Source organism: Nelumbo lutea, chromosome 1, assembly GCF_056320005.1.
Source record: "Nelumbo lutea isolate HS-2025 chromosome 1, American lotus-T2T, whole genome shotgun sequence".
Taxonomy (NCBI): domain Eukaryota; kingdom Viridiplantae; phylum Streptophyta; class Magnoliopsida; order Proteales; family Nelumbonaceae; genus Nelumbo; species Nelumbo lutea.
In genome coordinates this window covers 126,844,309-126,860,317 of record NC_142684.1, presented here as the reverse complement: position 1 = coordinate 126,860,317, position 16,009 = coordinate 126,844,309, and the positions used below count along the sequence as shown (strand labels likewise).

The window sequence follows — 16,009 nt, the reverse complement described above, 5'->3', positions numbered from 1 at the left end:
TAGCAAAGCTCCTCTTCTTCTACTTGATAGGTCGGTAGCAAGGGTTGGCGTTCAGGCAGTGCGAGATGACTTTAGGGTCAATCCCCGGCATATCTACACTTAACTAGGCAAACACGTCAGCGTGATCCCTTAGTAGCTACATAAGTTCTTCTCGGAGGTGGTCATCTAAGAGAGAGACGACCTGGACTATCCTCTCGGGGTCTTCTTCTTGAGCGGCACCTGGATGAAGTCTTCAACAGGCTGATTGCACTGGGTTCTCACCTCGTCCCGTAGGCCCTAGGCTTCAGCCATCAATGTTTCCATGATTGGGCATGGTCCTCAACAGGAGAGCAAGTAGCATTGCCGCGCAGTCCTTTGGTCTCCACGTGCTATGCCTACACCGTATTCAATGGAGAACTTCATGGCGAGGTAGAATGTGGAGACCGTATACTATAGAGCATTAAGGGTCGGCTCACTGAGGATAGCGTTGTAAGACGAGGGGCAACGAATCACAATGAAATCCACCATGGTCGTCGCAATGATGTTGCCATCTCCGATTAGGAGGAGAAGGGTTATCCTTCCAATGGGAAGGAAGGACTCCCCAAAGAAGCCCATTAGGGGACTGTTGACGGGCGTGAAGCACTCTTTGTCGATGCCGAGTTTCTTGAATGTGTCCTCGAAGATCACATCGGCGGAGCTACCTGTATAAACCAGAATCCATTGTATCTCGAAGTTGGCAACCTTGGCTGTGATTACCAAGGCGTCATCATGCGGGGTTTGAACCCCTCGAAGGTCATCATCGGTTAAGGTGATTGACTGGCTGCGCTTCTTCTTATGTCCTCGGTTGTCGATTTCGTACAGTTGCGCATACTTCTTGCACCCCGAGCTGCTCTCTCCCCTTGCGGCGAGCCCTCCTGATATCACATGGATCACAATGGCAGGAGGAGCTCGGGGTGGTGACCAAGCATTCTCTGCGCGCTGTTCCTCCTGTGTTGGCTTCTAACTTTTGTTGATGAACCCGCCGAGGTACCCGCCCCTGATTAGATCTTTGATGTGGTTGCGCAGGTCGAAGCAGTTCTCTGTGTCATGGCCGTGGTCCCTGTGGAATTCGTAGTACTTGTTGCAGTTCCTCTTGTTGCCTTGTGTTTTCATCTTCTCGGGGCAGCGGACGTAATTGCGGTCAGGGATTTGCATCAGAACTTTAGACCGCGGTGTATTCAGTGCCATGAAGTTCCGATTGGTCAGCGGTGGTGTTCACTGTCTATGATTGGGTTGGCGATCTTGCCTTTTGTGGTCCTGATTTGATCTATCTGACTTCCGCTCCTCTATGTCTCTTCTCTTTTTATCAAGCCTTTCTTCCTTGTCTTGCAGCTGTGCTTGTGCCTCTTTTGCATTGATGTATTTCTACGCTTGGCTCATTAGTGCGGCTAGGGTCTGTGAAGGGTTTTTTGAGATGGAGAAGTTGAATGGTGAGGGGCGGAGTCCATGTTGAATAGCGGTGGCGGCCGCAGACTAATTCAGGTTCCAGACCTGTAGTGCTTCCTTGTTGAACCTTGCCAGGTAGTCTTTGAGAGATTCTGCCTTCCTTTGTCATACCTGCATAAGGCTGGCTGAGGTCTTCCAGTGCTTTTGGCTCGCCATGAATTGTGCACGGAATTGGGTTTCTAGCTGCTCCCACGACGCTATGGAACGTGGAGGGAGAGAGTAATACCAAGTTAGGGCTTGACCTGTAAGGGTGGCCACTAGGGCTTTGTACATCAAGCCCTCAGAGGATCCGTGCAACATCATTTGAGCCTTCAACACCTCAATGTGGTTGGTGGGGTTAGTATTCCTGTCGTACTTGTCGAGATGAGGTGCCCGCCACCCTATGGGAGGCACCTCGTCCACGATCTCTTGGGTGAACACTGGTTCCTTAGCAATTGGTGTGGCTGGCTATGCAGGCTGATCTAGAACTAGCGCTGTGCTTCTTTGGCCTTGGCTGTGCTCCAACTCTTCTAATCATTGTCGAATGTCCAAGATTTTTACATCTCTGTTATTTGAGACCGCGGTACACACGACTTTCTCCTTCTTGGGCCGTGTGGAGCGGTCTTTCACTGAGCTGGACTTCATGACGGAGACCATGCGAGGTGGCGTCCGTCTGCCGAGCCTCTCTTTGGTGGGGATTCATGTGGTTTGGTGTGTCCTACTGTGGTTTTTGGGCTCATGAGAGCGGGCTGTGGAGACGGACCTCCTTGCTGTGTCATGCTTCTCACGCTTCTACCACGCTCCCCTCCTTTCCGGTTGACGCGTTTTGGGGTCCTCGGGATGAGGATCGTCCTTCATACGTGATAGGGCATGAGGGGGGATGGCCCGGTTGGGCGGTGCCGCGGATCCTAGTGTCTGCATCATCTCGAAGATCTTATCGACCTTCTCTTGCATTGCTCAGAACTGCATAGGATCGACCGCGACTGGAGGCTGTGGGATTTCTTGATGAGGAGGACTGCGATGCCGATATTCTCGAGATGGGGATCAGCCTGTTGATCGTTCAGACTGGTTCTTGGGCATCTTGATTGCTTTCTTGATTGCGCGGTGAGGATGAAAAGTTTTTCGGGAAAGGCTTTTTGTGCGTTTCCCACAAATGATGTGAATTTGATGCTATTCAATCTGAGGTGGTGCATGAACTGAGGAGAGCAACTAGATAATCCTTACCAATAGGGCGGTGCCGAGCTACAAGGACGAGGCTGCGCTTCAAGACCTGGGATCAAGAAAGGAGAAGTCAAAGGCCTGGAGAGCTATCCCTGGGTAGGTACTTTGAAGCTCAAGTAAGTAGGAGGTAACAGAAGGTTAGGCCGAGCTAAGAGTGTACTGGGTTGAACAAAGAGAAAGTATGGGTGTCAGGAGTTTGATCCCTTACCTTGAGCATGGAATACCATTTTATAGCCACAGATCCGTGTCCTGGTCGGATTGGGCTTCTGGGCTTGTCAAGATGAGGTAAGCTTATCCGCACAACGTGTAGTTAACATGGCTGAGAGGATAAGATGGGGGGTCACAATAATAACGTTGCCCGACCTAGGCTGCAGAACGAATATATGTCACGGAGTTGTTCGAGCTATGCCGACGTGGCTTGGCTGACCGGGCAATGACTAGGTGGCCATGTGTCTCTCTGGACCAGCTCAGCCATGACCCGAACAGGTAAGAATAGAGTTAGTATTTGGACAATACATTGGTATTGAATATGATGTGGCTTCTGGAAGACTTGAAAAGTAATAATGGTTTTAAATTTGAATTGCATTTGATCTGAGGCCCGAGTTTATTTAGGATTTCAATTGTTAGGTTCCTACTTCCTACCATTTTAGTTGATCAAATTATGAGTAAATGGAATGAGAAGTTAATGAGAGAGAGAACTGGCCCACACCTGACCCCCCAACAAATTACTATTTATGTACTCTTCAATTGTTTGGCAGGCTATTAGTTGACTTAAGGATAGGGGTGCAACTTGGGCGGGCCCAGAGCCCGAACCGGCTCAACCCAAAATTTTACATGAGTTGGGCTCGAGACCAAGAAGTCGGGTTTTTTTTTTTTATTATTTTTTGGGTCAGGGTCGAGCCTAGCCCTTAAGTAGCCCGAACCCGACTCAATTATATACATTTATACAACTATGTGTATATATGTAAATGTTGTATATATATATATATATATATATATATATATATATATATATATATATATATATATATATTTTGCATAAGCCCAACTTGAATGCATCGAATTATAGGGTGGGCCTTAAGTCCAAAATTTAGGATCGGGCCTGAGTTGCCCATAAACCCGGCCCAACCCGCCCGACTTGCACCCCTGCTTGAGGAACATCTCACTTTTCTCTAAAAATAAATAAAAGTTGATCTTTGAATGGGCGTGTCAATATTCTATCCATTCTCATTTTAGAAGCCCAAACAATCATAAAATTAAGCTGAGTGGGCTCTGCCTTTTATGTGGAGTGTGGATGTGGCCGATTGGAATTTAGTTGGAAGTCCGAGCAATCAGGTTATTAGTTATCGAGTATGAATACTAACAACTGCTTCAATTGCCTAAAACCATACCTTGAGCCTTCCCTTGGTTTTTCTATTAAAAGAACATGGTTTCATGCATCATGGTCTCTCTCGGTGGCGTTCCATGCATCTTCTTCCTCAACACCACCATCACTACCTCTTCCTTCATCAAAATTATCAACGGCAACATTAAAATCAAATCCACATGAGAGCAGTAATTCAAGAGAACAAAGTCTCCTCTCCCTCTTGAAGCAGTGTTCCACCATGAAGGATTTGATACAAATTCATGCCCAAGTCATCCAAACTGGATTTGACCAAAACCTCTATGTGGTGGGCAAAATCATCAACTTTTGTGCAGTGTACGGGCATGGACCAATGGATTACGCGATTTCAGTCTTTGAACAAATCCAAAATCCAGACGGGTTCGTTTGGAATACCATGATTAGGGGGTTTGGAAATACAAGCAAACCGGAAGCTGCTTTCGACTTCTACAGGAGAATGCAGAATAAGGGACACACAGCAGATAACTTCACCTACTCTTTCTTGCTCAAGATATGCGGGCAGTTGAGTTCGGTGGAGTTGAGCAAGCAAATTCACTGCTCTACCCTGAAGCATGGCCTGGACTCGCATGTCTATGTGAGGAACACCCTCATTCACATGTACGGCATGCTTAAGGACATTGAAACCGCACGTTTGCTGTTCGATGAAATACCCAAAATAGATTTAGTAGCTTGGAACACCATTATCGATTGCTACGTTCACTGTGGGCGATACAAAGAAGCACTGGACCTGTTCTCAATAATGCAACAAAGTAACGTAGAACCTGATGAAGCCACTTTGGTTGTGGTCCTCTCTGCATGTTCTGAATTGGGTGCATTAGATTTTGGGAAGTGGGTCCATTCTCGTATCAGTTGTACCAGTCTTGCACGTATCATTTCCATCTCCAATTCGTTGATTGATATGTACGCCAAGTGCGGGACAATTGAAAAGGCGCGTCAGGTGTTCAATGAGATGAATGAGAAGAACATAGTATCATGGAACTCGATGATCCTAGGACTCGCGATGCACGGGCATGCTGATGAAGCATTAAAACTCTTCTCCAAGATGGTAGAAAGGAAGCTTGACACACCGAATGATGTGACTTTCCTAGGAGTGCTATGTGCTTGCAGTCACAGAGGGATGGTAGATGAAGGAAGACGGTATTTTGAAAGTATGAACACGGAGTACCAAATTCAACCAACCATAAAGCACTATGGATGTATGGTGGATCTTCTTGGACGAGCAGGATTAGTGGAGGAAGCTTACCATCTGATACAGACCATGCCTATCAGGTGTAATGCAATTGTTTGGAGGGCACTGTTGGGTGCATGTCGGGTTCATGGGCACCTTGAACTAGGGGAATGTGTGAGAAGGCATCTTCTGGAGTTGGAGCCAGAGCATAGTGGAGACTATGTTCTTCTTGCAAACATGTATGCGAGTGCAGGCCAGTGGAATGACATGTTGGAAGTAAGAAAAACAATGAAAAGCAGAGGAGTTCAAAAACCAGAGCCTGGCAACAGCTACATTGGCGTCCACCGTACTGTATCTTCGGATGTGGAGTCGACTAAAAAATATTGTAGTAACCAAAACTGAAAAAGACAACTACAACTAAAGCTAAAAGCCTAAAACCAGAATTTCTCCCTGACCCAATTTAAGTTCCACAATTTGGATGTCCTCTATTGTTTTTTTTTTTTTTTTATTTGTATTGGGCCCATTGTAATCGCCCATTCAAATCACACTGTCCATACTGCTGTAAACAAATTGCTGCAAAACTGCTATAAGCTTATGACAGGTTTCCTTTAATTCAGTATATATTAGTTCCTATAACTTTAACCTAGATATTGAAACCAACAGAAAAGAGAAAAATAAAAGAAAAGAAAAAAAACAACCTTAAAGTATGTAGAAAAATACAAAATTTCCCGCTTGAATTAATAAAAATGTAAACCTTTTACACATTACATTTACTGCTGTTTAAACAACTATTACTTGGGCTCAGTGTGCAAATACAAGGTTTAGATTCCTTAGATATACAGTATGCAAGGTTTTACACTGAACATATTTGTATATGCACTCATCCCAAGCTGAGCCTCAAAGAAAAGAACTTAAGAACATACAGGTGTTATTTCGTAGAGCCGTTCCATCATTACTTTCTCTTACAACCAGGGCAAAACAGTTTGGTGCTTTCTCCTAAAGGCTAAAAAGCTTTGTTATTGGTCTTCTACAGGCCGTCCAGTGGCAAAACAGCTTGTCCTTTCTCCTTATCTGTGGAAGGGGCTTCAGTGAATGAGAGCAGATAGATCAAGGATCTAGGGAGAAGGTCCATGAAATTGGCTCGATTTTTTGAATTAATATAGGGAAATCACAGGATGCTTAAAAATTCATTTCAAATGGATTACAAGGGAATTAACTTTGTTTCTGATCTACTTGCTAGTTCGGGTGGAGAGGGCCTCTTTGTATAGCTATAGATCTATGTTCCCATAATTTTATTGTGATGGACCGCTCATGTACACCCTTTTGAATAAATACATATTATTTGTTGAAAATGAAAAAAAAAAGGATAAAACAGAGCTTACCTTACCACAACCAGAAGGTTATGTTTTCATCCCATCAAATAGATTTCCTAGGTCCAAGGATTAACCAGATCAGATGATTGTAATCTTTTATTTATTATATTTCTCCCTAAGCATCTCTAATAGAATCTCCAATGACTCAAACAGCCATATTTAGTGCCATTTGTATGTCATATATCCAGAATGCAATTTTTCAAGCAATATGAAACACCATATTTATATGAAACCTGTATGTTGCTTTCATAAGGTATATCTCCTGATGTACAGAAGCTATAGTCTATCATGGATGCAATTGAACATAGATGAAGGATCCACAACTCTATGCAACTAGTATTCACTGCAGACTATCCCCTACTGTGAAATAGGAAATTTTCTGCTTCTTTGACACCTTAGCTCCAAACTAGGAAATCTTCTTCTGTTTCTTAGCCTGCCATTCTTTGATTTCAGCATCAATCTTTGCTTTCACATTTGCATGGAAACCCTGGTATGGTTCATAAGCACAGGACATTTGAAGAGCCTGCAACAACCAATAATGAAGTATGCCCAACTTACTCTTAAAATAACAGAAACATCAGAGAATTGAAAAACTTTAGAAAATTACCTCTAGCAAAACAAAGAAAGGAGCCATCAAAAAGGCTTGAACAAGGTTGTCCAAAAGGGCAGGTGCCCGTTTCTACAAAAGTATAAAATAAGTTGTATAAACCTGAACGGTAATGATGAATCATGTTTCACATTAGAACAATAAATCACCTCAAAGACCCCATGGCCTATGAATTGTCCAGTCCAACAGAACAACTGCGCTGCCAGAACAACCTGAAGAATAATTGAAATTAAATGAGAAACAAGATGCCTCAACCATATATTCAATCTTGGAAAATAGAACATACGAAATACTAATTGATCAGGAGTTAGGTTTAACAACCAGAAACTTCAACAAGAGACTGGTGGCTGGTCCAACTGTCCAAGTTGTCTATAACCTTTGTCATTGTACTAAATGCTCATGAGTTAGGTTTAACAACCAGAAACTTCAACAAGAGACTGGTGGCTGATCCAGGTTGACCATAACCTTTGTTAGAGTACAAAAATAAAGTAGGATTAGTTTGTCAGATGTTCCATGTAACTGTCCACTTTCATAATTTTTGAAATTATTACAATTAGTGATTAATGTTGCAGGGATCATCTACTCTAATGACTTTCCTAGTGACATAATCCTTTCAAATGGAATCAAAATGGCTTTTTCTTCTTTAAAAGAAAATCCTAGATGACCCAAGACTTTTGAAAGTTGGGCACTTGAAGTGGTTGTAACGAAATACACAGAGGCATGGGCATAAAATTGTAAGCTATTACAATTGTACAGTGACAGCATATGGTTTAAACTGTCCATAAAGCTGTAGATTGGTGAACCAGCAAAACAAGAAAAAACGTAGTATTATTACCAAGTAGAAGCAAGTAATTATTTTTTCCTAATAAATATATTGAATTAAGCAATGGGATAGCCAATATACTGTATCATACACCAACAGACAAGGACAAATAACTACAAAAATGTAATTTTGCCACCTTTGAAACTTTTTCTAGGAAAAGGTAAAATTCATAAGGCATGGTAAATGATAATTTATGTCATGCAAAGAAAGAAACAAAAAAAGAAAATCCAAAAACTGTTTCATAGGTAGTGTCAGAATTTTAGACCTGTCCAACATTGGTACTTTGTCCATCTACAAGAGCCAATACACATTCAATTTTCCAAGAAGCCTCCCCTTGGCCCAACCATAGCACAAGAAACAAAGATGGACAAGCTTAGAATTTATAGATTCAATGTTACATTCATTGACTAAATGTGCACTATGTGCCTCAATCGTCCATGAAGCTTATATTCCTTTGGGCTCCAAAGTAACTTTATCTCACTTTTGTTTGTCCTAAATCTTATTCATGCTTCTGGAAGCTAAGGATTTTGTGAACTCACTGCCAAGAAAGCTGCATCATTAGGCTTTGGACACATAGACCCAACCATATAATGTAAAATTTCTTCTATTTTTTACCATAAGCTAATCCTTCAAGACACTGTTACATTTGCATCACTGTAAAACATACTCTGTTTTTTTTTTTTTTTTTTTTTTTTTCAAACATAACCATGATAAAACATTAAGGGTGATCAAGGTAAACTGAAAAACAGAACTGAACCGACAAGACCAAACTGAAAATTCCAGTTAACCAAACCGACCAGTATACATATATTTATATTATATATAGTTTATATTATTTATATATTATAAATGAATATATATATATATATATATATATATATATAGCATTATAAATTATAAATATATATTTATAATATAAAATAATATTTATTTATATATAATATTATGAATATAGAAAACCGAAAAACTGACAAACTGAACCAACAGTTAAACAAACCTATCAACCAGTTGATCGATCAGCTTCAATTCGGTTTCGGTTACCGGTTTTCCAAAAACCAGTACTATCAGTTTGGTTTAGAAAAAGGCCTACGGTTCAGTTAACCAAACCGTGAGCACCCCTATAAAACATAACCAGTAAGTTATCCTTTTCATATGTTCAGAAGGTTCTTTAACATGTCTGTGATGTTTTTTACAGATCTTATCTTGCTTTTCTAACTTTTTTGAGAACTGAAATATGCATGATTCCCGTCTTGTGCATGATCAATACAACTCAAATCCATACATCAAGGATTCAAAGTACACCTGCCAACCATAACTAATCTATTAATTGCTGAAATTTTAGTAGGCAACAAATCAGTATCTATTTGAGATGATTAAAACCGACCCAGAGGCCAAACTGTTTTTGCCTCTGGGTCACTGGTCACCGGTTCAACTGGCTGGGTCGAACGGTTCAGACCATTCCACGTCGTCATATATATGTATTAAGTATATCTATATATATGTGTGTGTGTACATATATACATATGTATAAATACATTTTAGATATGTTATATGTATTTTTATATTTCATTTATATTTTTTAACTCAGTTTTTTATTTTTTATTTATAAAAAATATTAAAAATTGGAATTTGAGGCCAAAAAGGTTTTTTTTTGCAAAAATAGTGGGGCAAGGCGCCTATGACAGCTTTGGACACATAGATCTCGAAAAGTTACCAAAAAAAAAAAAAATCACCCCAATCAGATAAAGTTATGGCCTCCAAAAGTTTGCATTACATTGAGTGTGCAACCCACGACCCGGTGACCGGGTCGAACTGGTCAGCGGTTGAATCGGCTGGGTCAAATGGTTCTTGACCAAGTCAACAGCTTTTTACCATATGAAGGGTCTTGACTGAGCCAGACCTGGAATCTTGGCCGGGTGACGGTTCCAATGGTCGGGTCAACAGTGGGTTGAAAACACTGTGTGTATGTATATATATATAACCAGTCCAAACAGTAGGTCTTTGCTGTAATCACTGAACGACAATGAGTAGATAACATAAACTTCAAAAGCATCCAAATTTAAAACAAAACATCCATGACAATCCGAATCTTCAAGTCAACTATTAATATCATACAACTGTTCTTCCCATTATACACTGAGGATGCTATGGTCTAAGTTTTATGGTTGTCATCATTATGAATCTTTTATTGCCCTGACCCTGTTAGCTGCTGGAGTATTTGTTATGTTCCTCTATTCTATAACCAGGAAACTTCATTTGTTACTATGTTCCATATGCATTTAACCTACTGCCCCATTCTGAGTTTCCACATCCTATTCTTGCCCTATTCCTCTTTTTAAGTCCACCTTTCCTGAAGTCTCCTTAATAGGCTACCTCCTAGTATTTTCTTTCTTTTCCACAACAAAGTTAATATGATTGAAAAGGCAATCACCTAGATATCTCCATTGTTGGAAATGCTGAATTTATCATTATAGAACCATCAAGAAAAGAGATGAATCCCAAATTTATTCTAAGCTCAAACTTTTATTTGGCTCTGTACAGTCTAAACATCCATAGCTATTTTGTTAACCTCATAATGCTTGTTTTTTGTGCAATTAAAGATAAAATGCTTCTATAGCATTGTTGCAAAATCCCAATGGGAAAAAATGAGGAAAAGAATATAAAACCCTATCAGACTGCGACCACCATTCAGGAACATGAAGACAAGAGAGTTTTGGCCTCTTGGGATTTATTGATCCAATTATCCAGGTCCTCAGAGAGATAGCATTCTCATTATTCAGTGCAGGCTCATGTCAAATTTGGAATAAAAAAGACCCAAATTCTGAATTGAGTTTAAGCTTTTCAAGTATTTTCTAGCATTAAGGAATGCAGAATCAAAGTAGCAAAGGAGCATAGAAACATCAAAATTCGGAAAAGATGTTCTCCAAACAGTCTGATATATGAGGTTTCCTACAATGCAACCCTAGCACAGAAAGATAATAATTCTGCTTAGGCTAACATGAAATGCCACAAATTGATCAATAGAAAACAAAAACCGAAGGGCCATTCTAAGTTGTGCAGGGTTAAAAAAATCAACACCCAACAACATATGATGCAAAAGGAGAAATTATATTCTTTTACTCAGAGATGACCATATTCGATTTGGGAGAGGTTCTGTGTGAAATGTTGATCACAACTGTGCAAATGATAAACTTAGCAGTGATTTGCCAAGTCACTGACAAAGGTCCGTTGGAATGAAAGGCAAAAGCATTAAGTTTTTAATATTAAAGTTGCGAGGATTAGAAAAATGTAAAGGAAAGAAAGATGAAAAACAAAGAGACATAATGATAACATAAGATAAACAGAACTGGTTGAAGAAGAAGAGAAACCAGAAACAATTCCTAAATACCACAACTAAGTAAGATAAAACAAAAGTAAATCAAGGAAAACAAGGTAATTTCTGATTAATATAACAAAAAAAGAAGATAGAAAACCAACAAGTCAACTAACTTAGATCTGTCAGGTATGAAAAAAAAAGAAAAGGTCATGCAGTGTTAAACCATTCCAACCGTGTCTTAAAATACCCATTCTTTGATAAGAATACAAATAACCAAAGGGAAGATAAAAAACAAAGAAAAGAGGACTGCAGCAAGCAAATAACAGAAGTAGGCTTTATGCGGTGAAAACTATCAGAATGAACAAAGGAATGCCCGACCATACTACAACTGATAAACTTAGCAGTGATTTGCCAAGTCACTGACAAAGGTTCATTGGAATGAAATGCAAAAGCATTAAGTTTTTAATATTAAAGTTGCAGGGATTAGAAAAATGTAAAGGAAAGAAAGATGAAAAACAAAGAGACATAATGATAACATAAGATAAACAGAACTGGTTGAAGAAGAAGAGAAACCAGAAACAATTCCTAAATACCACAACTAAGTCAGATAAACAAAAGTAAATCAAGGAAAACAAGGTAATTTCTGATTAATATAACAAAAAAAGAAGATAGAAAAACAAGCCAACTAACTTAGATCTGTCAGGTATGAAAAAAAAAACGAAAAGGTCATGCAGTGTTAACCATTCCAACCGTGTCTTAAAATACCCATTCTTTGATAAGAATACAAATAACCAAAGGGAAAATAAAAAACAAAGAAAAGAGGACTGCAACAAGCAAATAACAGAAGTAGGCTTTATGCGGTGAAAACTATCAGAATGAACAAAGGAATGCCCGACCATACTACAACTGATAAACCGATCACATGAAGGGCTATTGCATAATACTATTAAGAGTCTTGGGATGGGTGAACTGGATATGACCTTAACATTTGACATTTTCTCACATAAAGCTGCTACTCTGAGCAACCTGTGTTCTCACAATTGTCAACCCAAGATTTTACAATGCACCAAGGAATGGTCCCTGAGAAAACCCATCAGATCTAGAATTAAAAGAGCACAGGATAGGGGAGAAAATATTCCACATCTGAAAGAGACAAATATTCGACACAAAGCAAATGAGTTACTAACATCTTTATCAAAAAGAAAAGGAAAAAAAAAAAAGAGTACTAACATGATGTACTTATCATTAGAAACTTACAGATTGTATAGTAATTCCAACTACACGAAATCAATACATCTTTTGCAACACATTATTCACATAGAAAGATAAAACAAATAATAAGTTTACTTTTCACCTTGAGTTATTCAGAGTAAGAGAAATGAAATTAGAACTCCAGAAGAAATAGAATTTACCAATAGTGAATAGCCATGATGACAAGAATGAAAGGACAGAAAGTTAAAATGACTTGATTTAAATATCAAATATTAGAACTTAGAAGTAAAAACAACACTAGTTTGTGAACAAAACAGAAACGTTTTCCTTCTAATCGTTTATTGTGAAAAGGCATAAAACAAACAAAATATCCCCTTGGTAATCACAGAAGAATCAAAGACAGAATTTTTCATCACACACACAGCAAATAATTACTCACACATAGGGATAAAACAAATAAAAAGTTCCAAAATAACAGAATTCGATACCCAAGTTGCAAAATAACATAGCAGAATAGCAAATCAACCCCATCAATGTACCATTCGGTAGAAAGATACGATATCTAATTCCACAAAATAATAGAAACCCGTATCAGATTCGTGAACAAGAAGGAGAAATAAAGAGCTCGCAATTACCTTCCAAGCAAGGGAATAGCCAAGTTTGGTTGCAAGAGAACTGCTCCCGACCCAACAGAAGAAACAGAGAAGGGCGGCCAAGGAACCAGCTTTTTTATCGAAGGCGATGTAGAACAACGCGTAGATCAAAGTTAACAAGAACCCGAAATTGAAAACCAAATTAACGTTGCTCCCGAAAGGAGAGAATTCAACGTGAGGGGGGCCGAAAAGAGAAGGTGTGAAGTAAAGAAGAACAAGAGATGTAAAGAGGATTGGCCAAACAAACAACATATGTATGAATATGTTTACAGGGTTGCTATGATAAGCCCCATAGAATGCGAAATGCTTCTCGAGGTCAAACAATCCAGTCATCCCCATTGAAACAGTTCTGAGAAACTGCGAAGAATCAAACCACTGTTTTGGGTAAGTTCAATCAAATAAATAGAGGATTCGAAATCAAGAACATACAGACTCGAGAGAAAGGTGACACATTTGTGAGTCAAATGCCCAAAACTAAATATTGTTAGCTGAAATCGTAAGGAGAAAGAAAGGTCCAGTGAGAGACGTATCTGGGTGCAATGGGGCTATGCGCGTGATAGAAAATGATAAAACAAAGAGCCCCAATTCCAAAATTCCAATCTCGTACGGGGTGGGCCCCAATTCCAAAATTCCAATCTCGTGCTAAACAAAAAAGAACCGCCTTGTCCACGGAGGAAACCGTCGCAGACCACGAAACCATCTCTATCTATCTATTCTATTTATTTTGATGACCAGCCCATCGGATTTAATAAATGAACAAATTCGATAGCAGAGGGAGAGGAGACGCCCACCGTAAAATGAATAAATTTGAATTGCGGTAAGTCTGCTATTCAAATCAGAATTTTGAGGTGGAGTGTACTATAAAAGTTCCTAAAATTAAATTTTTTATCAATTCTCTATATTTTAGACCTTTTCATGGTCGAGTAGTCTGACGGGCCCGTCCATACTAAGTTGCTTATAATTTTCGGTTTGTGAGTTCGGGTTGAAGTTTAAAACATCAGGTTCGATTTTTTAGTCAGACTTGGGTTTTTTAAAAAGGCCCAAGTTTTATTTAATATTATATATTCAATAATAAAAAATATATTTTATTATATAAAAATAAAAAAACTATATTTTCAAATTTATGATCCAATTCGGGTTTGAACCTGAATAAAATTGATACATAAACAAAACCTAGCCTGGGAACAGTTCTCTTTCATTTTTTTCTATAAAAAATTGATGTAGCCAATCAAAACCATCCATCAAGTTGGAATCTTATACATGGATTAATGTTGTTGAGTAGAGATAACAAAGAAGACATCATGAAATCTAAACCAGTTTTGTAAGTCTCGGATCCGACCGGGATGGTCAGGAGGTGAAAATCAGAAACCGCTGGCCTTTTGGATTCAGGTTAAATAAGCGGTATTTATGAGTTAAGCGGATTAATCGCCTGATTACCCAATAAAACTGTATCCTTAAGGAGTTGGGATCCGTTCGGCTGTGTTTGGTTGCTTTGCAAATGCAAAATCATGGCTAGGGTGAGCATTAGGTTTATTTGGTTAAAACCCAAATTAAATAAATCAAATTTTTAAAATTAAAATAAAAAAATGAAAATTGAATCAAAAGCGAATTACAATAAAATGGAAATAACTGAATTAAAAATTTTGGTTCAGTTTTTGGTTAAATTTGAATTTAATTAATATATATATGTAATATTATATATTATAACCTATAATATATATTATGAAATTAAATTTCATTATAAAACATTATATGTAATATATTAATATATAAATATATATCATATGTATATTGTATATTATATAATGAATTTTAGTTAATTCGGTTTTTTTGGTTAACTGAATTTCTAAATCTGAAAACTGAAACCGAAAACCGAAATTGCTAAAAATTGAATTAACCGAACTGAATTATTCAAAAATCGAAAAAACCCCAAAAATCAAAACCAAAATTTCTGGTTCGATAATTCGGTTTGAACTGAATAATTTGAGTGTAAATTTAGATTTATTTTTATTTCAAATTAAAATTAAGACCAAATAAAATAAAGTAACATCCATTCCCATGCATTTATACTAATTACATGCAACCAAACACATAATCTATTTTTTATTTTTTTGTTTCATTTCACAACAAAAATCAAGCTCCATCTCCGCCCCACAGCACATCCTGCCGTGTATTGTGAATATATCATCGGGAGATGTTCACAATAAACGGCGGGATGTCTCGTGACAATGGGGCGTTTGTGGGGGCGGAGATGTGATCTCATAGAGATCATGTATATTTTATACATGTAACAAAAAAAATTTGGAATTTCTCTTATCAATAAATGCATTTCAGAGGTAACTGAGTGGTACGTCTAATGGGAGAAATGAGAATCACAGACTAATTCGTTTCTATTCTCGTCAAAATCCAATGTGTAATTACTCAACCATGTGGGGTCCATGTACTTACGAGACCTGCCGGCTAGTGGCTGTCCATAACCCAGTTACTCTCACCATTAATGGGATTGTGATTCGTAAGTGGCGTTGACTGAACCGTTTTTAATAAACTAATAGAACTAAGTCAAATTATTAAAGGTAAAATACAAAAAACCTCCTGACAATCACAAAATTTTCTCATGTAGTTTCATCTCTCTTAAACTTTTAAAAAATTTAACAAAAACCTCTTTTTTATCGTTGACCCAAAGCAAAAACGTTAAAATGGGTACTAAAATAACTAACTGGTTTTCAACGAATTATGTCGATCAACAACAGTCACTGGTGAAGGACAATTGTCATTAACTCCCTAGGCATTC

General features: G+C 38.5%; 1 protein-coding gene and 1 pseudogene across 2 annotated transcripts; one reads left to right on the top strand and one right to left on the bottom strand.

Moving 5' to 3' along the window:
• Positions 1–3,912: 3,912 nt before the first annotated feature.
• Positions 3,913–5,855, top strand: LOC148877417 (pentatricopeptide repeat-containing protein At4g21065 pseudogene; annotated as a pseudogene). The gene has a single exon (XR_016113444.1). The product of XR_016113444.1 is annotated as a pentatricopeptide repeat-containing protein At4g21065 pseudogene (transcript).
• A 947-nt stretch (positions 5,856–6,802) lies between these two features.
• Positions 6,803–14,055, bottom strand: LOC148877416 (2-hydroxy-palmitic acid dioxygenase mpo1-like). Its single transcript, XM_088986806.1, has 4 exons — positions 13,201–14,055; positions 7,364–7,426; positions 7,215–7,286; positions 6,803–7,130 (listed from the first exon to the last, which is right to left on the bottom strand). The coding sequence occupies exons 1-4, from the start codon at positions 13,555–13,557 to the stop codon at positions 7,014–7,016; spliced, it is 609 nt and encodes a 202-aa protein (XP_088842932.1). The 5' UTR covers positions 13,558–14,055; the 3' UTR covers positions 6,803–7,013.
• Between the last annotated feature and the right edge of the window lie 1,954 nt (positions 14,056–16,009).

Bases quoted from the DNA above. Each gene is read 5' to 3' on its own strand.
- LOC148877416 (XM_088986806.1), bottom strand. From the start codon at position 13,557: ATGGGGATGACTGGATTGTTTGACCTCGAGAAGCATTTCGCATTCTAT. The intron at 7,427-13,200 runs GTAATTGCGAGC...ATTATTCTTCAG, and splicing joins GCTATTCCCTTGCTTGGAAG to GTTGTTCTGGCAGCGCAGTT. The intron at 7,287-7,363 runs GTGATTTATTGT...ATACTTTTGTAG, and splicing joins TAGGCCATGGGGTCTTTGAG to AAACGGGCACCTGCCCTTTT.